The 22,726-nt window shown below is 43.9% G+C and overlaps 1 protein-coding gene across 4 annotated transcripts in view; it reads left to right on the top strand.

The window, feature by feature from the left end:
• vwa3a (von Willebrand factor A domain containing 3A) overlaps positions 1-22,363 on the top strand; it is a 38,313-nt gene extending 15,950 nt beyond the window's left edge. For all 4 annotated transcript variants that reach the window (XM_052510294.1, XM_052510293.1, XM_052510292.1 and 1 more), the window contains 17 exons: positions 600-719; positions 3,552-3,626; positions 5,935-6,118; positions 6,512-6,725; positions 7,505-7,575; positions 7,837-8,001; positions 12,397-12,487; positions 18,849-18,950; positions 19,133-19,230; positions 19,545-19,697; positions 19,927-20,035; positions 20,210-20,354; positions 20,677-20,821; positions 21,103-21,254; positions 21,346-21,463; positions 21,648-21,745; positions 21,826-22,363. In XM_052510294.1, coding sequence (XP_052366254.1) covers positions 600-719; positions 3,552-3,626; positions 5,935-6,118; positions 6,512-6,725; positions 7,505-7,575; positions 7,837-8,001; positions 12,397-12,487; positions 18,849-18,950; positions 19,133-19,230; positions 19,545-19,697; positions 19,927-20,035; positions 20,210-20,354; positions 20,677-20,821; positions 21,103-21,254; positions 21,346-21,463; positions 21,648-21,745; positions 21,826-21,886 — 2,101 coding nt within the window. In that variant the 3' untranslated portion in view covers positions 21,887-22,363. The remainder of the gene's footprint in view (positions 1-599; positions 720-3,551; positions 3,627-5,934; positions 6,119-6,511; positions 6,726-7,504; positions 7,576-7,836; positions 8,002-12,396; positions 12,488-18,848; positions 18,951-19,132; positions 19,231-19,544; positions 19,698-19,926; positions 20,036-20,209; positions 20,355-20,676; positions 20,822-21,102; positions 21,255-21,345; positions 21,464-21,647; positions 21,746-21,825) is intronic.
• The last annotated feature ends 363 nt before the right edge of the window (positions 22,364-22,726 follow it).

Genomic DNA, 22,726 nt, shown 5'->3' with positions numbered 1-22,726 from the left:
TGATTGTGGTAGACATGTCTATGATGATCTCTCTCTCTGTCTCTCTGTCTCTCTGTAGGGTGGTGATTGTGGTAGACATGTCTATGATGATCTCTCTCTCTGTCTCTCTGTCTCTGTCTCTCTGTAGGGTGGTGATTGTGGTAGACATGTCTATGATGATCTCTCTCTCTGTCTCTCTGTCTCTCTGTAGGGTGGTGATTGTGGTAGACATGTCTATGATGATCTCTCTCTCTGTCTCTCTGTAGGGTGGTGATTGTGGTAGACATATCTATGATGATCTCTCTCTCTGTCTCTCTGTTGGGTGGTGATTGTGGTAGACATATCTATGATGATCTCTCTCTCTGTCTCTCTGTCTCTCTGTTGGGTGGTGATTGTGGTAGACATGTCTATGATGATCTCTCTCTCTGTCTCTCTGTAGGGTGGTGATTGTGGTAGACATGTCTATGATGATCTCTCTCTCTGTCTCTCTGTCTCTCTGTAGGGTGGTGATTGTGGTAGACATGTCTATGATGATCTCTCTCTCTGTCTCTCTGTAGGGTGGTGATTGTGGTAGACATGTCTATGATGATCTCTCTCTCTGTCTCTCTGTCTCTCTGTAGGGTGGTGATTGTGGTAGACATGTCTATGATGATCCCTGGCTTCTCTCTCCACATCCAGCACTCCCTTAGGGTGCTACTGGAGGAGCAGCTGGCCAACAAACACAGCTTCAACATCATCGCGTAGGTCACACACACACACACACACACACACACACACACACACACACACACACACACACACACACACACACACACACACACACACACACACACACACACACACACGCACCACAGGAGGTTGGTACCACCTTAATTGGGTAGGACAGGTTTGTAGTAATGGCTGGAGCAGAATAAGTGGAATGGAATGAATTACGTCAAACACATGGTTTCCATGTGTTTATGCCATTCCATCTGCTCCGTTCCAGACATTATTATGAGCCATCCTACTCTCAGCAGCCTCCACACACACACACACACACACACACACACACACACACACACACACACACACACACACACACACACACACACACACACACAGACACAGACACAGACACAGACACAGACACACACACACACACGGACGCATGCAGAAACACACACACATCTAGAATCACCATTTGATAGCACATTGAGCTCACATGAATCCAATCACAATGCTGCATGTTCTAATCTTTGATCAGACAACTCTTTGACATGACAAGCCTGTACACTCCTACACTCTCTCACCTCCACTCCCCCAATCTCCACTTTATTCATGTGTGATTTGCTTACGTTCTGCATGAGAATAGATCTAATTGATTTGGTTGTCAAAGCCTCTCCGTGCATTAGCACGTCTACCTGCCTTGCAGACCGTGACCTCACCTCACCACATCAGTTTTGAACAGACATTTGCATGATGGGATGTTTAATAGAGTTAATAGAGTGGAATGACTCACTCTAATAAGAATCCAAATGATATCCCTGCTCATTCTCATCGAGATAGAAAAAGCCTGGGGTCTTAGGTAATTGTCGGAGTTCAATCTATTTATAATGCAGATTGGATGTGGTATTGAAATATAGAGTTGTTCCTGGAATTGATGTGCATATACTGTATGTGGATGATGTTTCTGTAGTATGTGCAGTACATTGCAGAGTACATTGTTGCATGTTGTGATCCCTAATCTATCTCGTTGTTGTCCCTTCACTGTCAGTTGACAAGGTTACAATGGAGTTGTATGGTTGGTTGTTTGTGGCATCACCAGCACTCAAGTTTCACTTTTTATAGTCACGTGTACAAGTACAGTGAAATGCCTTTCTTTCAAGCTCTTTTCCAACACCGCAGTAATCATTATCAGTAGTACTATCAAATAAAGTAGAACAAAAACACACAATAAAATAGAATAATAAGAAGAACATGAAAAAGTAAGTAAGCTGCAGTATATACAGGGTCAGTTTAGGGTCAGTTCCAATACCACATTTACAATGTGCAGGGATACTGGAGTGGTACAGGTAGATATGTAGGTAGATGTGTATAGGGGTAAGGTGACGAGGCATCAGGCATCATTGTGTGTGTGGAGTCAGTATGAATGTGTGTGTGTGGAGTCAGTATGAATGTGTGTGTGTGTGTGTGTGTGTGTGTGTGTGTGTGTGTGTGTGTGTGTGTGTGTGTGTGTGTGTGTGTGTGTGTGTGTGTGTGTGTGTGTGTGTGTGTAAAGTCAGTATGAATGTCAGTATGTGTGTGTGTGTGTGTGTGTGTGTGTGTGTGTGTGTGTGTGTGTGTGTGTGTGTGTGTGTGTGTGTGTGTGTGTGTGTGTGTGTGTGTGTGTGTAGAGTCAGTATAAATGTGTGTGTGTGTGTGTAAGGTCAGTATGAATGTGTTTGTGTGTAGAGTCAGTATAAATGTGTGTGTGTGTGTGTGTGTGTGTGTGTGTGTGTGTAGAGTCAGTATGAGTGTGTGTGCGTAGAGTCAGTATGTAGAGTCAGTATTAGTGTGTGTGTGTAGAGTCAGTATGAATGTGTGTGTGTATGTGTGTGTGAGTCAGTATGTGTGTGTGTGTGTGTGTGTGTGTGTGTGTGTGTGTGTGTGTGTGTGTGTGTGTGTGTGTGTGTGTGTGTGTGTGTGTGTGTGTGTGTGTGTGTGTGTGTGTGTGTGTGTGTGTAAAGTCAGTATGAATGTGTGTGTGTGTGTGTGTGTGTGTGTAGAGTCAGTATAAATGTGTGTGTGTGTGTGTAAGGTCAGTATGAATGTGTCTGTGTGTAGAGTCAGTATAAATGTGTGTGTGTGTGTAGAGTCAGTATGAGTGTGTGTGCGTAGAGTCAGTATGTAGAGTCAGTATTAGTGTGTGTGTGTGTGTAGAGTCAGTATGAATGTGTGTGTGTATGTGTGTGTAGAGTCAGTATGTGTGTGTGTGTGTGTGTGTGTGTGTGTGTGTGTGTGTGTGTGTGTGTGTGTGTGTGTGTGTGTGTGTGTGTGTGTGTGTGTGTGTGTGTGTGTGTGTGTGTGTGTGTGTAGAGTCAGTATGATTGTGTGTGTGTAGAGTCAGTATGATTGTGTGTGTGTCGAGTCAGTATGAATGTGTGTGTGAGTCCCTGTCCTGTATATTTTCACTCTTTCTTTCCTTTCATACATTTGAGATGAATGTATAATATGTTAATACGCTTGTAGGTTGATATGTTTCTGGTCTTCACCCCTCTACTACGTGTTATAGTTTTTAATATCAGTCCTCCACATTGCTTTGATTCAAGTTGGCATGTGGCGCCCATATCTCTAGAACTTCTTCACCTTTAACATTCTTCATTCCCCGGTTTCAAGTTGTCATCACTCTCTCTCCTCTGTTTCTTCCCCACTATCAGTCTGAAGAAGACATATCCTGTCCTCTCTCAGATCAGTTGTACAAGTTTGACAGAGTTCCTTCTTCTACCATACAAGACGTTGTTTCAAGGTTGTCATTGTGTTCCTCTCTGTAGTACTATACAGTGTGTAGTATAATAACTCCACTGTGTTCTACTTGTCTTTCTGTCCTCTGTCAGGTTCGGCTCAGCTGTCAGAGCTTGGAGGGAGAGGTTGGCCCTCACCTCACCAGAGAACCTGCAGGAAGCCTGGCAGTAAGGTCCTCAAAGTGTGTGTGTGTGCATGTGTAAGCCTGGCTGTGAGGCGGTCTGATGTTTCTGTATGGTGTCTCTGCTTTTGAGGGCTCTTTGCTGTTCTCTCTCTCTCTCTTTCTCTGGTCTCTAGCTCTACTTCAGGAGAGAGGCAGTTCTCTGCCTGTATGGAGACCGGAGAGATTTCACATAGTGCTTTTGTCACATGCTATGCAGTGACGTCTTTCAAAAGTATTTCAAAGTGCGTGTGTGTGCGCACGTGTGCGTGCATGTATTTGTGCATCCGTATCAAATCAAGTCAAACTGTATTTGTCACATGCGCCGAATACAACAAGTGTAGACTTTACCGTGAAATGTTTACTTACAAGCCCTTAACCAACAGTGCAGTTCAAGAAGAGTTAAGAAAATATTTACCAAGTAGACTAAAATAAAAAGTAACACAATAAGAATATAAATAACGAGGCTTTATACAGGGAGCACCGGTACCGAGTCAGTGTACTGGGGTACAGGCTAGTTGAGGTAATCTGTACATGTAGGTGGGGGTGAAGTGACTATGCATAGACAATACACAGCGAGTAGCAGCAGTGTACAAAAGGGAGGGGGGAGGGGGTCAATGTAAATTGTCCGGTGGCAATTTTATGAATTGTTCAGCAGTCTAATGGCTTGGGGGTAGAAGCTGTTGAGGAGCCTTTTTGTCCTAGACTTGGCACTCTGGTACTGCTTGCAGTGCGGTAGCAGAGTAAACAGTCTATAACTTGGGTGACTGGAGTCTCTGACAATTTTATGGGCTTTCCTCTGACATCGCCTATTATATAGGTCCCGGATGGCAGGAAGCTTGGCCCCAGTGATGCCCCAGTTGCCATACCAGGCAGTGATGCAACCGGTCAGGATGCTCTCGATGATGCAGCTGTAGAACCTTTTGAGGATCTGGGGACCAATGGCAAATCTTTTCAGTCTCCTGAGGGGGAATAGGTTTGGTTGTACCCTCGTCACGACTGTCTTGGTGTGTTTAGAACATGATAGTTTGTTGGTGATGTGGACATCAAGGAACTTGAAAGTCTCGACCCGCTCCACTACAGCCTTGTCTATGTTAATGAGGCCTGTTCGGCCCGCCTTTTCCTGTAGTCCACGATCAGCTCCTTTGTCTTGCTCACATTGAGGGAGAGGTTGTTGTTGTCCTGGCACCACACTGCCAATTTGACCTCCTCCCTATAGGCTGTCTCATCGTTGTCGGTGATCAGGCCTACCACTGTTGTCATCAGCAAAGTTAATGATGGTGTTGGAGTCGTGTTTAGCCACGCAGTCGTGGGTGAACAGGGAATACAGGAGGGGACTAAGTACACACCCCTGAGGGGCACCAGTGTTAAGGATCAGCGTGGCAGACGTGTTGTTGCCTTCTCTTACCACCATGGGGCAGCCCTTCAGGAAGTCCAGGATCCTTAGCTTAGTGATGAGCTTCATGGGCACTATGGTGTTGAACGCTGAGCTGTAGTCAATGAACAGAATTCTCACATAGGTGTTCCATTTGTCCAGCTGGGAAAGGGCAGTGTGAAGTGCGATTGAGATTGTGTCATCTGGATCTGTTGGGACGTTATGCGAATTGGAGTGGGTCTAGTGTGTCCGGGAGGATGATGTTGATATGAGCCATGACCAGCCTTTCAAAGCACTTCATGGCTACCTATGTGAGTGCTACGGGGCGGTAATCATTTAGGCAGGTTGCCTTCCCTTCCTTGGGCACAGGGACTATGGTGGTCTGCTTGAAACATGTAGGTTTTACAGACTCTGTCAAGGAGAGGTTGAAAATGTCAGTAAAGACACTTGACAGTTGGTGCGTGCATGCTTTGAGTACACGTCCTGGTAATCAGTCTGGCCAGCGGCTTGGTGAATGTTGACATGTTTAAAGTTTTGTTCACACCAGCTACTGAGAGCGTTATCACACAGTCATCCAGAACAGCTGGTGCTCTCGTGCATGCTTCAGTGTTGCTTGCCTCGAAGTGAGCATAAAAGGCATTTAGCTCGTCTGGTAGGCTCGTGTCACTGGGCTGCTCGCGTCTGGGTTTCCCTTTGTAGTCCGTAATAGTTTTCAAGCCCTGCCATGTCTTGACGAGTGTCAGAGCCGGTGTAGTAGCATTCAATCTTAATCCTGTATTGACGCTTTGCTTGTTTGATGGTGTGTGTGTTTGCATGTGCATGTGCCTTTGTGCATCTGCGTGTATTTCTGAGTGTGCGTACAAGCATGCTTGCATGTGTGTTTGCGTGGCTGCACACGGATATGTATGGCTCTGACCATGTGTCTCTTTCTCTCCTCCAGGTGGGTCCAGGGTTTACAGTGTTCAGGGAGCAGGAACACCATGGCTGCTCTGAGGCTGTCTCTGGAGGGGGACCTCAATAGTGGGGCACCCTCCCTCTCTCCCGCTCCTCTTCTCCCTCCATCCCCCCCCCCTCTCACCCAGGGCCTCTACCTCTTCACCAGTGGATTACCTGACCAGGAAATTGTATGACACTGTCCTGGCAACAGTTATATCAATTGGTGATGATGACTCATGACGGTGAACATTAGAACTGGTATAAGAAGAGCTGATCTGAAATCAGTTCTTTAGCCGCAGAGAGTAACCATACTGTTACACTGGTCGCACTTCATCCCAACAGGGCACTATAATAGAGACATGCTTCCCTCTGGTGCCCTCTGCTGCTGGAAGCGAGTTAATGCACTAGCTAGTTGTCACTGATATAATGTGCCTACATATTCATATGCCCGTGCATGTTGTCTGGCAGCTGTGCGTTTCTATGAACATGTGAATAAATGTTTTATTTAAAAAAAACTCTTCTCTCAAAGTCAAATGAATAACAATCAATCCAGAACAAGTCTCTTGTTGCTCTGTTCCCAGGCAACGGTGTCTTCATATGTGTCAGAGTGCTGCAGTGGCCGGCCTCTACGTCTCCACATCTGTCTGTTGACTGGAGAGGAGACAGAGGGACAGACAGAGGCACAGACAGGGGGTTGCCCTCCACCTCGCCATGCCACCAGGGAGGAGACTGCGGAGGCACTGAGGGAACTGGCACAAGCTGGCAACGGACGCTTCCACTGGATCAGTGAGACAGGTACGCGAGAATTCACACACACAATCTTCATGAAGACTTCAAAAAGTGCCATGGAAAAATAGATTACTCCACTATCAAGTGGCACCTTGAAGAAATGAGCACCAGTGATGACAGTAGAAGTAGAAACACTTACCCACCACAGAGGTGATTACTTCCTGGAGGGGCTACCAGCCAGCTGTGTGAACCCACTTATCCCCCAGCTAATGGCCTATTCAACAGATATTCATTCTATACAGTGTGTGTGTGTGTGTGTGTGTGTGTGTGTGTGTGTGTGTGTGTGTGTGTGTGTGTGTGTGTGTGTGTGTGTGTGTGTGTGTGTGTGTGTGTGTGTGTGTGTGTGTGTGTGTGTGTATGCATGTTGCCTGTCTGTGTGTATGTGTATGTTGCTTGTCTGTCTGTGTGTGTGTGTATGCATGTTACCTGTCTGTGTGTATGTATGCATGTTGTGTGTGTATGCATGTTGTGTGTGTGTGTGTGTGTGTGTGTGTGTGTGTGTGTGTGTGTGTGTGTGTGTGTGTGTGTGTGTGTGTGTGTGTGTGTGTGTGTGTGTGTGTGTGCATGTTACCTGTCTGTGTGTATGTATGCATGTTGTGTGTGTGTATGTATGCATGTTGTGTGTGTCTGCATGTTGCTTGTCTGTCTGTGTGTGTGTGTGTGTGTGTATGCATGTTACCTGTCTGTGTGTATGTATGCATGTTGTGTGTGTGTGTGTGTGTGTGTGTGTATGTGATGCTGGGTGGAAACCCTGAGCCCTGGTCTGTCCTGTCCTCTCACTGCAGGCATCCTGGAGAGCGATGACATAACTGCTCTGATTGGAGAGATGGAGAGGGCTGCTAATTATTGTCAGAAGGTGAGATTGGAACAGCATGGGGAAGGGAGAGTGCTAAACAGCAGCAACAACAATGGCTTACACACAGATCTCTCCTAAACTACTCAAAACATTTAGATTCAGATACTAGTCATATGTATTGACAACATACTGTAAGGTATTCTGTTTATATTATTTTAATGGAGAAAAGAATATTCAACCATTTTAACATTGTAAGACTGTCATTGCAAATCTATCCATTGCTAGTTAAAGGATGACCTGTATTTCTGTGTGTGGCTCCAGAGCGCCATGCTGGTGGACTCCTTGACCCAGAAGTCTGACTGTAGGTGCCCAGGGGAGGATCTCTCTCCTGGGGACAAAGCTCCGGCCCAGTCCCCCCTGGCCTGGAGACGCAGAGACAGACCACTGCCCCCACCGCGACCCACAGCACTCACCCTCGCCAGGCTGGTTAGTATTACACACATACGCATTGATGTACGAACACACACACAAACACACAATAATATTTTATCTTCTTTGTCCTCTCTCATTTCAACATCAAACAGCACTTTCGACATTTCTTTCTCAACCAACTCACAAATAACAAACAGAATATCGGATGAAAGATTATTTTAGAATTGCCTCATCTTGGGCCGAGACAAAGTAGGATCCTAATAAATATGGAGTGGATGTTATAATGTTTTGTGTCGATGCTACATAAGACCGCATTTATGAAGATTATATAAACATATGTAGGGCATTATGAAGATTATATATACATATGTAGGGCATTTATGAAGATTATATAAACATATGTAGGGCATTATGACGATTATATAAACATATGTAGGGCATTATGAAGATTATATAAACATATGTAGGGCATTATGACGATTATATAAACATATGTAGGGCATTATGAAGATTATATAAACATATGTAGGGCAATATGAAGATTATATAAACATATGTAGGGCATTATGACGATTATATAAACATATGTAGGGCATTATGAAGATTATATAAACATATGTAGGGCATTATGACGATTATATAAACATATGTAGGGCAATATGAAGATTATATAAACATATGTAGGGCATTATGACGATTATATAAACATATGTAGGGCATTATGAAGATTATATAAACATATGTAGGGCAATATGAAGATTATATAAACATATGTAGGGCAATATGAAGATTATATAAACATATGTAGGGCATTTATGAAGATTATATAAACATATGTAGGGCAATATGAAGATTATATAAACATATGTAGGGCAATATGAAGATTATATAAACATATGTAGGGCATTTATGAAGATTATATAAACATATGTAGGGCAATATGAAGATTATATAAACATATGTAGGGCAATATGAAGATTATATAAAAATATGTAGGGCATTATGACGATTATATAAACATATGTAGGGCATTATGACGATTATATAAACATATGTAGGGCAATATGAAGATTATATAAACATATGTAGGGCATTATGAAGATTATATAAACATATGTAGGGCATTTATGAAGATTATATAAACATATGTAGGGCAATATGAAGATTATATAAACATATGTAGGGCATTATGACGATTATATAAACATATGTAGGGCATTATGACGATTATATAAACATATGTAGGGCAATATGAAGATTATATAAACATATGTAGGGCATTATGACGATTATATAAACATATGTAGGGCAATATGACGATTATATAAACATATGTAGGGAATTATGACGATTATATAAACATATGTAGGTCAATATGAAGATTATATAAACAAATGTAGGGCAATATGAAGATTATATAAACATATGTAGGGCATTATGAAGATTATATAAACATATGTAGGGCATTATGACGATTATATAAACATATGTAGGGCATAATGACGATTATATAAACATATGTAGGGCATTATGACGATTATATAAACATATGTAGGGCATTATGACGATTATATAAACATATGTAGGGCATTATGACGATTATATAAACATATGTAGGGCATTATGAAGATTATATAAACATATGTAGGGCATTATGACGATTATATAAACATATGTAGGGCATTTATGAAGATTATATAAACATATGTAGGGCATTATGAAGATTATATAAACATATGTAGGGCATTTATGAAGATTATATAAACATATGTAGGGCAATATGAAGATTATATAAACATATGTAGGGCATTATGAAGATTATATAAACATATGTAGGGCATTATGAAGATTATATAAACATATGTAGGGCAATATGAAGATTATATAAACATATGTAGGGCATTATGAAGATTATATAAACATATGTAGGGCATTATGAAGATTATATAAACATATGTAGGGCATTTATGAAGATTATATAAACATATGTAGGGCAATATGAAGATTATATAAACATATGTAGGGCATTATGACGATTATATAAACATATGTAGGGCATTTATGAAGATTATATAAACATATGTAGGGCATTATGAAGATTATATAAACATATGTAGGGCATTTATGAAGTTTATATAAACATATGTAGGGCAATATGAAGATTATATAAACATATGTAGGGCATTATGAAGATTATATAAACATATGTAGGGCATTATGAAGATTATATAAACATATGTAGGGCAATATGAAGATTATATAAACATATGTAGGGCATTATGAAGATTATATAAACATATGTAGGGCATTATGAAGATTATATAAACATATGTAGGGCATTTATGAAGATTATATAAACATATGTAGGGCAATATGAAGATTATATAAACATATGTAGGGCATTATGAAGATTATATAAACATATGTAGGGCATTATGAAGATTATATAAACATATGTAGGGCATTTATGAAGATTATATAAACATATGTAGGGCATTTATGAAGATTATATAAACATATGTATGAAGATTATATAAACATATGTAGGGCATTATGAAGATTATATAAACATATGTAGGGCAATATGAAGATTATATAAACATATGTAGGGCATTATGAAGATTATATAAACATATGTAGGGCATTATGAAGATTATATAAACATTTGTAGGGCATTTATGAAGATTATATAAACATATGTAGGGCATTATGAAGATTATATAAACATATGTAGGGCATTATGAAGATTATATAAACATATGTAGGGCAATATGAAGATTATATAAACATATGTAGGGCATTATGAAGATTATATAAACATATGTAGGGCATTATGAAGATTATATAAACATTTGTAGGGCATTATGACGATTATATAAACATATGTAGGGCATTTATGAAGATTATATAAACATATGTAGGGCATTATGAAGATTATATAAACATATGTAGAGAATTTATGAAGATTGTATAAACATATGTAGGGCAATATGAAGATTATATAAACATATGTAGGGCATTATGAAGATTATATAAACATATGTAGGGCATTATGAAGATTATATAAACATTTGTAGGGCATTTATGAAGATTATATAAACATATGTAGGGCATTATGAAGATTATATAAACATATGTAGGGCAATATGAAGATTATATAAACATATGTAGGGCATTATGAAGATTATATAAACATATGTAGGGCATTATGAAGATTATATAAACATATGTAGGGCATTATGAAGATTATATAAACATTTGTAGGGCAATATGAAGATTATATAAACATATGTAGGGCATTATGAAGATTATATAAACATTTGTAGGGCATTTATGAAGATTATATAAACATATGTAGGGCAATATGAAGATTATATAAACATATGTACGGCATTATGACGATTATATAAACATATGTAGGGCATTATGACGATTATATAAACATATGTAGGGCATTATGATGATTATATAAACATATGTAGGGCAATATGACGATTATATAAACATATGTAGGGAATTATGACGATTATATAAACATATGTAGGGCATTATGACGATTATATAAACATATGTAGGGCATTATGACGATTATATAAACATATGTAGGGCATTATGACGATTATATAAACATATGTAGGGCATTATGACGATTATATAAACATATGTAGGGCATTATGACGATTATATAAACATATGTAGGGCATTATGACGATTATATAAACATATGTAGGGCATTATGACGATTATATAAACATATGTAGGGCATTATGACGATTATATAAACATATGTAGGGCATTATGACGATTATATAAACATATGTAGGGCATTATGACGATTATATAAACATATGTAGGGCATTTATGAAGATTATATAAACATATGTAGGGCATTATGACGATTATATAAACATATGTAGGGCATTATGACGATTATATAAACATATGTAGGGCATTATGACGATTATATAAACATATGTAGGGCATTATGACGATTATATAAACATATGTAGGGCATTATGACGATTATATAAACATATGTAGGGCATTATGACGATTATATAAACATATGTAGGGCATTATGACGATTATATAAACATATGTAGGGCATTATATAAACATATGTAGGGCATTATGACGATTATATAAACATATGTAGGGCATTATGACGATTATATAAACATATGTAGGGCATTATGACGATTATATAAATATATGTAGGGCATTATGAAGATTATATAAACATATGTAGGGCATTATGACGATTATATAAACATATGTAGGGCAATATGACGATTATATAAACATATGTAGGGCATTATGACGATTATATAAACATATGTAGGGCATTATGACGCTTTATGCCATGCAAATCAAGGTTTTATGATGCTTTATACTGCATATCACCACTCCAAGTGAAGGTTTACATACGTTTTTATTTTCTGCTGACAGCAAATGAAGGAAGGCCCAACAAACGAGCATTCCTCCTCTCAGAAGGCTCTCGCATGGCATCCCAGCAGTGCCACATCTACTATCCCACCGGGTGAGTCAGCATTCTAGCCTGCATGAGCCAGCATTCTAACCTAGATACCGCCTAGCCAGCGGTATCTAGGTTAACTTCCCCCGTGGGTGACTGACAGTTCAGTGGAGTGAAGGTTCTATCTCAGGTGAGTGTCAGGCAGGGGCTAGAGCAGGGCCCAGTTCATTAGGCACCAAACGGAAACAAACAGTCGAAAACATGGAATGCCAGACAGAGCAACTGTCATCTTTCTGTACCACAGCGAGTGCAGTAAGTAACAGTTCACTGCTGCTCCTGTCCCAACCCCAGTCAAAGTGAGTGCCAGACTAAAAGTTAATCAACTATTAAACAAATGGAGGGTGGCTCCAGTTCATCAAAGTCCTTTACATGAGGAATTAAATCCATGTTGGTTCGGTAAGGAGTTACCCGTATTTCCAACTGGTTTGTTGACCTTCACTTTATCTTTCTCTCTACAGATGCTTTATATCTTCAAGATGCTTTTAAAGATGTGAAGAGTAGACTAGTGCATTTGTCCCAAATGGCACCCTTTTCCCTACAGTACCAGTCAAAAGTTTGGACACACCTACTCATTCAAGGGTTGTTCTTTATTTTTTACTATTTTCTACATTGTAGAATAATAGTGAAGTCATCAAAACTATGAAATAACACATATGGAATCATGTAGTAACCAAAAATGTGTTAATCAAATCAAAATATATTTTATAGGGCAAAGTAGCCACCCTTTGCCTTGATGCGAGCTTTGCACACTCTTGGCATTCTCTCAACTAGCTTCCCCTCAGGTGCATCATCACCCCGTCAGCCAGGGTTAGGGTTTCTCCCCTCAGGTACATCATCACCCAGTCAGCCAGGGTTAGGGTTTCTCCCCTCAGGTACATCATCACCCAGTCAGCCAGGGTTAGGGTTTCTCCCCTCAGGTACATCATCACCCCAGTCAGCCAGGGTTAGGGTTTCTCCCCTCAGGTACATCATCACCCCATCAGCCAGGGTTAGGGTTTCTCCCCTCAGGTACATCATCACCCAGTCAGCCAGGGTTAGGGTTTCTCCCCTCAGGTACATCATCACCCAGTCAGCCAGGGTTAGGGTTTCTCCCCTCAGGTACAGGGGTTAGGGTTTCAGGTCATCACCCAGTCAGCCAGGGTTAGGGTTTCTCCCCTCAGGTACATCATCACCCCATCAGTTTCTCCCCTCAGGTACATCATCACCCCATCAGCCAGGGTTAGGGTTTCTCCCCTCAGGTACATCATCACCCAGTCAGCCAGGGTTAGGGTTTCTCCCAGCCAGGGTCAGGTACATCATCACCCTGTCAGCCAGGGTTAGGGTTTCTCCCCTCAGGTACATCATCACCCAGTCAGCCAGGGTTAGGGTTTCTCCCCTCAGGTACATCATCACCCAGTCAGCCAGGGTTAGGGTTTCTCCCCTCAGGTACATCATCACCCCATCAGCCAGGGTTAGGGTTTCTCCCCTCAGGTACATCATCACCCAGTCAGCCAGGGTTAGGGTTTCAGGTGCATCATCACCCAGCCAGGGTCAGCCAGGGGTTAGGGTTTCTCCCTCAGGTACATCATCACCCCAGTCAGCCAGGGTTAGGGTTTCTCCCCTCAGGTACATCATCACCCAGTCAGCCAGGGTTAGGGTTTCTCCCCTCAGGTACATCATCACCCAGTCAGCCAGGGTTAGGGTTTCTCCCCTCAGGTACATCATCACCCTGTCAGCCAGGGTTAGGGTTTCTCCCCTCAGGTACATCATCACCCAGTCAGCCAGGGTTAGGGTTTCTCCCCTCAGGTACATCATCACCCAGTCAGCCAGGGTTAGGGTTTCTCCCAGGGTTAGGGTTTCTCAGGTACATCATCACCCCATCAGCCAGGGTTAGGGTTTCTCCCCTCAGGTACATCATCACACCCATCAGCCAGGGTTAGGGTTTCTCCCCTCAGGTACATCATCACCCAGTCAGCCAGGGTTAGGGTTTCTCCCCTCAGGTACATCATCACCCCATCAGCCAGGGTTAGGGTTTCTCCCCTCAGGTACATCATCACCCCCCCATCAGCCAGGGTTAGGGTTTCTCCCCTCAGGTACATCATCACCCAGTCAGCCAGGGTTAGGGTTTCTCCCCTCAGGTACATCATCACCCAGTCAGCCAGGGTTAGGGTTTCTCCCCTCAGGTACATCATCACCCAGTCAGCCAGGGTTAGGGTTTCTCCCCTCAGGTACATCATCACCCCCGTCAGCCAGGGTTAGGGTTTCTCCCCTCAGGTACATCATCACCCCGTCAGCCAGGGTTAGGGTTTCTCCCCTCAGGTACATCATCACCCAGTCAGCCAGGGTTAGGGTTTCTCCCCCATCAGGTACATCATCACCCCATCAGCCAGGGTTAGGGTTTCTCCCTCAGGTACATCATCACCCAGTCAGCCAGGGTTAGGGTTTCTCCCTCAGGTACATCATCACCCAGTCAGCCAGGGTTAGGGTTTCTCCCCAGGTACAGGTACATCATCACCCTGTCAGCCAGGGTTAGGGTTTCTCCCTCAGGTACATCATCACCCAGTCAGCCAGGGTTAGGGTTTCTCCCTCAGGTACATCATCACCCCATCAGCCAGGGTTAGGGTTTCTCCCCTCAGGTACATCATCACCCCATCAGCCAGGGTTAGGGTTTCCCAGGGTTAGGGTTTCTCCCCTCAGGTACATCATCACCCCATCAGCCAGGGTTAGGTACATTTCAGCCAGGGTTAGGGTTTCCCCTCAGGTACATCATCACCCAGTCAGCCAGGGTTAGGGTTTCTCCCCTCAGGTACATCATCACCCAGTCAGCCAGGGTTAGGGTTTCTCCCCTCAGGTACATCATCACCCCATCAGCCAGGGTTAGGGTTTCTCCCCTCAGGTACATCATCACCCAGTCAGCCAGGGTTAGGGTTTCTCCCCTCAGGTACATCATCACCCAGTCAGCCAGGGTTAGGGTTTCTCCCCTCAGGTACATCATCACCCAGTCAGCCAGGGTTAGGGTTTCTCCCCTCAGGTACATCATCACCCAGTCAGCCAGGGTTAGGGTTTCTCCCCTCAGGTACATCATCACCCCATCAGCCAGGGTTAGGGTTTCTCCCCTCAGGTACATCATCACCCAGTCAGCCAGGGTTAGGGTTTCTCCCCTCAGGTACATCATCACCCCATCAGCCAGGGTTAGGGTTTCTCCCCTCAGGTACATCATCACCCAGTCAGCCAGGGTTAGGGTTTCTCCCCTCAGGTACATCATCACCCAGTCAGCCAGGGTTAGGGTTTCTCCCCTCAGGTACATCATCACCCAGTCAGCCAGGGTTAGGGTTTCTCCCCTCAGGTACATCATCACCCAGTCAGCCAGGGTTAGGGTTTCCCCCTCACCCATTCAGCCAGGGTTAGGGTTTCCCTCAGGTACATCATCACCCTGTCAGCCAGGGTTAGGGTTTCTCCCCTCAGGTACATCATCACCCAGTCAGCCAGGGTTAGGGTTTCTCCCCTCAGGTACATCATCACCCCGTCAGCCAGGGTTAGGGTTTCTCCCTCAGGTACATCATCACCCAGTCAGCCAGGGTTAGGGTTTCTCCCTCAGGTACATCATCACCCCATCAGCCAGGGTTAGGGTTTCTCCCCTCAGGTACATCATCACCCAGTCAGCCAGGGTTAGGGTTTCTCCCCTCAGGTACATCATCACCCAGTCAGCCAGGGTTAGGGTTTCTCCCTCAGGTACATCATCACCCCCCCTCAGGTCAGCCAGGGTTAGGGTTTCTCCCCTCAGGTACATCATCACCCATCAGCCAGGGTTAGGGTTTCTCCCCTCAGGTACATCATCACCCAGTCAGCCAGGGTTAGGGTTTCTCCCATCACCCAGTCAGGTACATCATCACCCCATCAGCCAGGGTTAGGGTTTCTCCCCTCAGGTACATCATCACCCAGTCAGCCAGGGTTAGGGTTTCTCCCCTCAGGTACATCATCACCCAGTCAGCCAGGGTTAGGGTTTCTCCCCTCAGGTACATCATCACCCCATCAGCCAGGGTTAGGGTTTCTCCCTCAGGTACATCATCACCCAGTCAGCCAGGGTTAGGGTTTCTCCCCTCAGGTACATCATCATCATCACCCTGTCAGCCAGGGTTAGGGTTTCTCCCCTCAGGTACATCATCACCCAGTCAGCCAGGGTTAGGGGTTTCTCCCCCCTCAGGTACATCATCACCCAGTCAGCCAGGGTTAGGGTTTCTCCCCTCAGGTACATCATCACCCAGTCAGCCAGGGTTAGGGTTTCTCCCCTCAGGTACATCATCACCCAGTCAGCCAGGGTTAGGGTTTCTCCCATCATCACCCCATCAGCCAGGGTCAGGTACATCATCACCCAGTCAGCCAGGGTTAGGTACATTCACCCATCAGCCAGGGTTAGGGTTTCTCCCCCTCAGGTACATCATCACCCTGTCAGCCAGGGTTAGGGTTTCTCCCCTCAGGTACATCATCACCCAGTCAGCCAGGGTTAGGGTTTCTCCCCTCAGGTACATCATCACCCAGTCAGCCAGGGTTAGGGTTTCTCCCCTCAGGTACATCATCACTCTGTCAGCCAGGGTTAGGGTTTCTCCCCTCAGGTACATCATCACCCAGTCAGCCAGGGTTAGGGTTTCTCCCCTCAGGTACATCATCACTCTGTCAGCCAGGGTTAGGGTTTCTCCCCTCAGGTACATCATCACTCTGTCAGCCAGGGTTAGGGTTTCTCCCCTCAGGTACATCATCACCCCGTCAGCCAGGGTTAGGGTTTCTCCCCTCAGGTACATCATCACCCAGTCAGCCAGGGTTAGGGTTTCTCCCCTCAGGTACATCATCACCCAGTCAGCCAGGGTTAGGGTTTCTCCCCTCAGGTACATCATCACCCCATCAGCCAGGGTTAGGGTTTCTCCCCTCAGGTACATCATCACCCAGTCAGCCAGGGTTAGGGTTTCTCCCCTCAGGTACATCATCACCCCATCAGCCAGGGTTAGGGTTTCTCCCCTCAGGTACATCATCACCCAGTCAGCCAGGGTTAGGGTTTCTCCCCTCAGGTACATCATCACCCAGTCAGCCAGGGTTAGGGTTTCTCCCCTCAGGTACATCATCACCCCGTCAGCCAGGGTTAGGGTTTCTCCCTCAGGTACATCATCACCCTGTCAGCCAGGGTTAGGGTTTCTCCCTCAGGTACATCATCACTCTGTCAGCCAGGGTTAGGGTTTCTCCCCTCAGGTACATCATCACCCAGTCAGCCAGGGTTAGGGTTTCTCCCCTCAGGTACATCATCACCTGTCAGCCAGGGTTAGGGTTTCTCCCTCAGGTACATCATCACCCAGTCAGCCAGGGTTAGGGTTTCTCCCCTCAGGTACATCATCACCCCAGTCAGCAGTCAGCCAGGGTTAGGGTTTCTCCCAGGTACATCAGGTACATCATCACCCCCAGTCAGCCAGGGTTAGGGTTTCTCCCCTCAGGTACATCATCACCCAGTCAGCCAGGGTTAGGGTTTCTCCCACCCAGTCAGCCAGGGTTAGGGGTACATCATCACCCAGTCAGCCAGGGTTAGGGTTTCTCCCCTCAGGTACATCATCACCCAGTCAGCCAGGGTTAGGGTTTCTCCTCAGGTACATCATCACCCAGTCAGCCAGGGTTAGGGTTTCTCCCCTCAGGTACATCATCACTCTGTCAGCCAGGGTTAGGGTTTCTCCCCTCAGGTACATCATCACCCCCAGGGTCAGCCAGGGTTAGGGTTTCTCCCCTCAGGTACATCATCACCCAGTCAGCCAGGGTTAGGGTTTCTCCCTCAGGTACATCATCACCCAGTCAGCCAGGGTTAGGGTTTCTCCCCTCAGGTCAGGTACATACATCACCCCATCAGCCAGGGTTAGGGTTTCTCCCTCAGGTACATCATCACACCTGTCAGCCAGGGTTAGGGTTTCTCCCCTCAGGTACATCATCACCCAGTCAGCCAGGGTTAGGGTTTCTCCCCTCAGGTACATCATCACCCAGTCAGCCAGGGTTAGGGTTTCTCCCCTCAGGTACATCATCACCCAGTCAGCCAGGGTTAGGGTTTCTCCCCTCAGGTACATCATCACCCAGTCAGCCAGGGTTAGGGTTTCTCCCCTCAGTGTAATGAATTAAGGATGACTCGGCTCTATTTTTGACCTCTACTAAAATGTTACCTGTTTACCTCAGACTAGCTTTCTTGTTGTTATTTTTAACATTTTTGTTTTCCCAGGGATACACACATGAGATGAACTGTTGTGTTTTGATAATACAAAACTGCAGATGTTTTTATAGTTTGTATACAAAGGATGAGTGTTTTTTTTAAGTTTAAATGATTGTATCATGTAAAATTGTTTGTTTCTTGTGTCTCGTTCAGTACAGCCTATGACTGGTTGGGGTCCAGTAGAGACTAAAGCCAAGCAGAGGAAGCCTTCTCAGGTCACCCAGTCTGTGTTCTACCTGGAAGATGGTAACTTGGGTAAGTGTGTGTGTGTGTGTGTGTGTGTGTGTGTGTGTGTGTGTGTGTGTGTGTGTGTGTGTGTGTGTGTGTGTGTGTGTGTGTGTGTGTGTGTGTGTGTGTGTGTGTGTGTGTGTGTGCGAGTGCGCGTGCGTGTTGACTTTTTGGGTTGTGATTGTATTTTCCCTCTTGTCTTGACCTAGGTGTGGTATTCAAGTCTTACCCCAAACCTAAAAGTGTCCGAAAGTCCATCCCCTTAGTGACTCTGCCAAAGCTGGAAGAGATCTGCTCGACCAAACGGGTGCAGTATCAGATATGCATGCCAATCATCAAGTCAACCAATCAGATTGATCTATTCATCTTGAAAATAAAGGAGAGCCGCACATAGTGTGCGGCCCTCCTTTATTTTCAAGTTTTCCACTCCGCTAGCCAGCACCTCGCCTAATAGGTGTGCGTTTCTTTTTCTTCTAGATTGATCTATTCATCTCACGTCAGCCGTCTTATTTAAATGCTCTAATTATAAGTCGCTCTGATAAGGCAATGTGCTAAAAATGTGTGTGTGGGGAGGGGCCAAGATACATTTTTTCTCATATGTCTCTTGGCCCTGGCCTGTAGTGGCTGAAGAGGTTCAGTATTAAGAGGCAGAAGCTTGACATCTATAAGCTGGTGTCTGGACCTGACTGTACTCATCATAAGAAACTGGTCCCTTCGGTCCTCAAGAGAGTGTCTGCCAAATACTGCTCCATCTTCCCCAGTGTCCACATCAATGTGAGTCAGAGGAGAATGGCTTCAATAACATCTTTTGGCATGAATACAAATTAAAATGCTAGCAACTAAGTTCAAGTATGAGTACAAATGTCCAATGCGGCCAAATAGTGAAAAAATAATTACATTTGATTATAAATAATAAAGATATCAACTTATCCAACCAGCTATCTATCCACTCCCATGCTGGTCTGAGCCTCATGTCTCTCTCTGTCTGTGGTTGTTGTTTCAGGGGATGGTGAAGCACCTGCAGCTGACTCCAGGAGAGTTAAAACAGTACCTTACTCAGACTGAGAGACTCCTGCTGCGCTACATGCAGAGGCTGCAATGGCTGCTCTCCGGTATGCCTCTCTCTCTCGCTCTATGTCTCTGTCACTGTCTCTGTATCTTGTCTGTCTCTCTCTGTTCTAGTCATTCTAATTATATGGTACCAAAATACTGGAATATCTATGAATGCGCGATTGAAGGTTGAAGAAACCCTAGTGTCTGGCTCCTTCCGCTCACTTCATCCCCAGGTAGCAGGCGTGTGTTTGGGGCGGTGCTGGAGAGGGAGGTGTGTGTGCTGCTGGATGTGTCCGGCTCCATGGCTCCCTGCCTGGGGGAGCTGAAGACCAAGCTGGCCTCTCTCATCTGGGAACAGCTGCATCACAACACACTCAGGTAAACTAAACCTAAAAAGCTTTCCTTACCCCTGGACACTTCCACTGTTGACTATCCCAGAAAAAGAATGAAAAAGGAGCTCTGTGTTGGCCTAGACAAACAGGCTCACGTTTCTCCTTCTATCCACCTGTCTGTTTCATAGAGGGAAATTACAGGCAATGGTGACAGTAGAAATATAAATACAATCTTATTCTAGTTCTGTGGTTGTTACTACTGTAACTTAGGTTCATTATGTTCATATAACCATCTCACCCCTGCTACACAGACACCCATTGGTTATTGTCATATCTAACCCCAGACACCCTCTCTGACTGTGTCCCAGGTTCTCTCTGCTGGCATTCTCCGAGGGGGTGAAGGTGTGGCGTCCGGCACTGCAGGAGCCTACAGAGGAGGCATGCCGCGACGCGGTGCAGTGGGCATATCAGCTCAACACCCATGGGGGAACCAACACTCTGGAGGCCCTGCAGGTGACGGGTTTAAGTAGTAACTGGCTATGTCATGTTATAACCTCCGTATGTATGTTGCCCAGACTGGCTGAGGCTTAGAGGATAGTGTGGGCCTGTACCTGCTGTTCTTGGTACATGGCATATGTCATGTTAACCAATTAGATGTATATATGTCATGTTATAACCTCTGTTTGTATGCTCCTTGTCATGTTATAACCTCTGTTTGTATGCTCCTTGTCATGTTATAACCTCTGTATGTATGCTCTGTGTCATGTTATAACCTCTGTATGTATGCTCCTCAGACTGGCTGTGGGTTTGGGGACAGTGTGGGCCTGTACCTGCTGAGTGATGGGAAGCCAGATTCCAGCTGCAGCCTGGTGCTGAAAGAGACAGAGAGGCTGACCACAGGGAACCACATTACTATCCACACTGTCTCATTCAACTGCACAGACAGGTCTGTCTATATGATTGTACATTGATTGATTTGTACATTTAATCTATTACACGATGACGCTCACTATGACCCACTATTACACTTCTGACAGCTCAGCCAATGACTTTCTGAAGAAACTGGCTCACCAAACTGGGGGTCGGTACCACCGTTGTCATGACAATGTGGATGCGCTCAGTGGGCTGTTGGAATCGGGCCTTAGTGATGGAGACGTGAGTAGACACACGCACACACAAACACATGTACACATGTATACACACCTGAGCGGCATAGCCTCTGTGCTATTAGTCAAACACTGAATCAGCTTTCCCTGTCTCATACCAGTCAGGGGTATGGAGGACACAGTAGAGACAGATATTGAAGTTTGAGGGCCCTATTGTGAATTGATTCCAACAGGAACCTACCCTGCCGGCCCTCGAGGGAGATGACTTGAGGAGACTGGCTCAGGAAATTGACAAACTGAGACATTTCCGGAAGCAGGCACAGGTCTTCAGGTTTGTCTTACAGTGAGCAAATGGGTTAAATTTGGCATAAAAACTGTTGTCCATGACTGACCTTGACCTGTTTTTGACAGGGAAATCATTTTGGAAAAGAAGAATCCAGAGGAATCAACAAGAATCAACCAAACAGACTAAATTACTGTAAACTCAAGAATTTGACTTCAATGATTTTATATGCACATTTGTAATTTAGATTTTCAATGACTCAATATATGAAGAAAGTGGTTGTTAAGAGATTAAAACTGATGTGCATGAATTTTGTCAGATTAACCATATACTGTACACAGTTCTATTTGACCTAATTTGGGTGTGCAGTATGCTTTGTTCAGATTGACAAAGCTCTGCTTTTCTTAATTTAAAACTAGAATGCTACATCCATTGTTTACTTATAAATTATTTCTATATATACCCATTGATTCTTGAAGAATATAATGTACTGTATAAATGCCTCATGAGCTTACTTCAACTGTCATACACATCAGAAAGCTTGTTTTACTCCAATGATTGTAAAAAAAGGTACATGTGAACGAACACTGTACAGCCTAAAGAGGCAGGGGGCTGACTGCTTGGTATTGTTTCTCTAGTTTGAAATAAAAACACCTAATAACCTTATTGTGTTATATTGTTTCTATGTACCAATCAACATATCGACATGAATAAAACAAATGATTCCATGATGTCTGTTATAAATAATATGAACACGTCTAATATGAACATGTCTAATATGAACATGCCTAATAAATATGAACATGTCTAATATGAACATGTCTAATATGAGCAGGTTTAATATGAACATGTCTAATATGAACATGTCTAATATGAGCAGGTCTAATATGAACATGCCTAATATGAACATGTCTAATAAATATGAACATACCTAATATGAACATACCTAATATGAACATGCCTAATAAATATGAACATGCCTAATATGAACATGCCTCATATGAACATGTTTAATATGAACATGTTTAA

The sequence above is a fragment of the Oncorhynchus keta genome, unplaced genomic scaffold, assembly GCF_023373465.1.
Source record: "Oncorhynchus keta strain PuntledgeMale-10-30-2019 unplaced genomic scaffold, Oket_V2 Un_contig_5557_pilon_pilon, whole genome shotgun sequence".
Lineage (NCBI taxonomy): Eukaryota > Metazoa > Chordata > Actinopteri > Salmoniformes > Salmonidae > Oncorhynchus > Oncorhynchus keta.
Note: the sequence above shows the minus strand (reverse complement) of the source record. Positions and strands in the feature narration are given on the sequence as shown.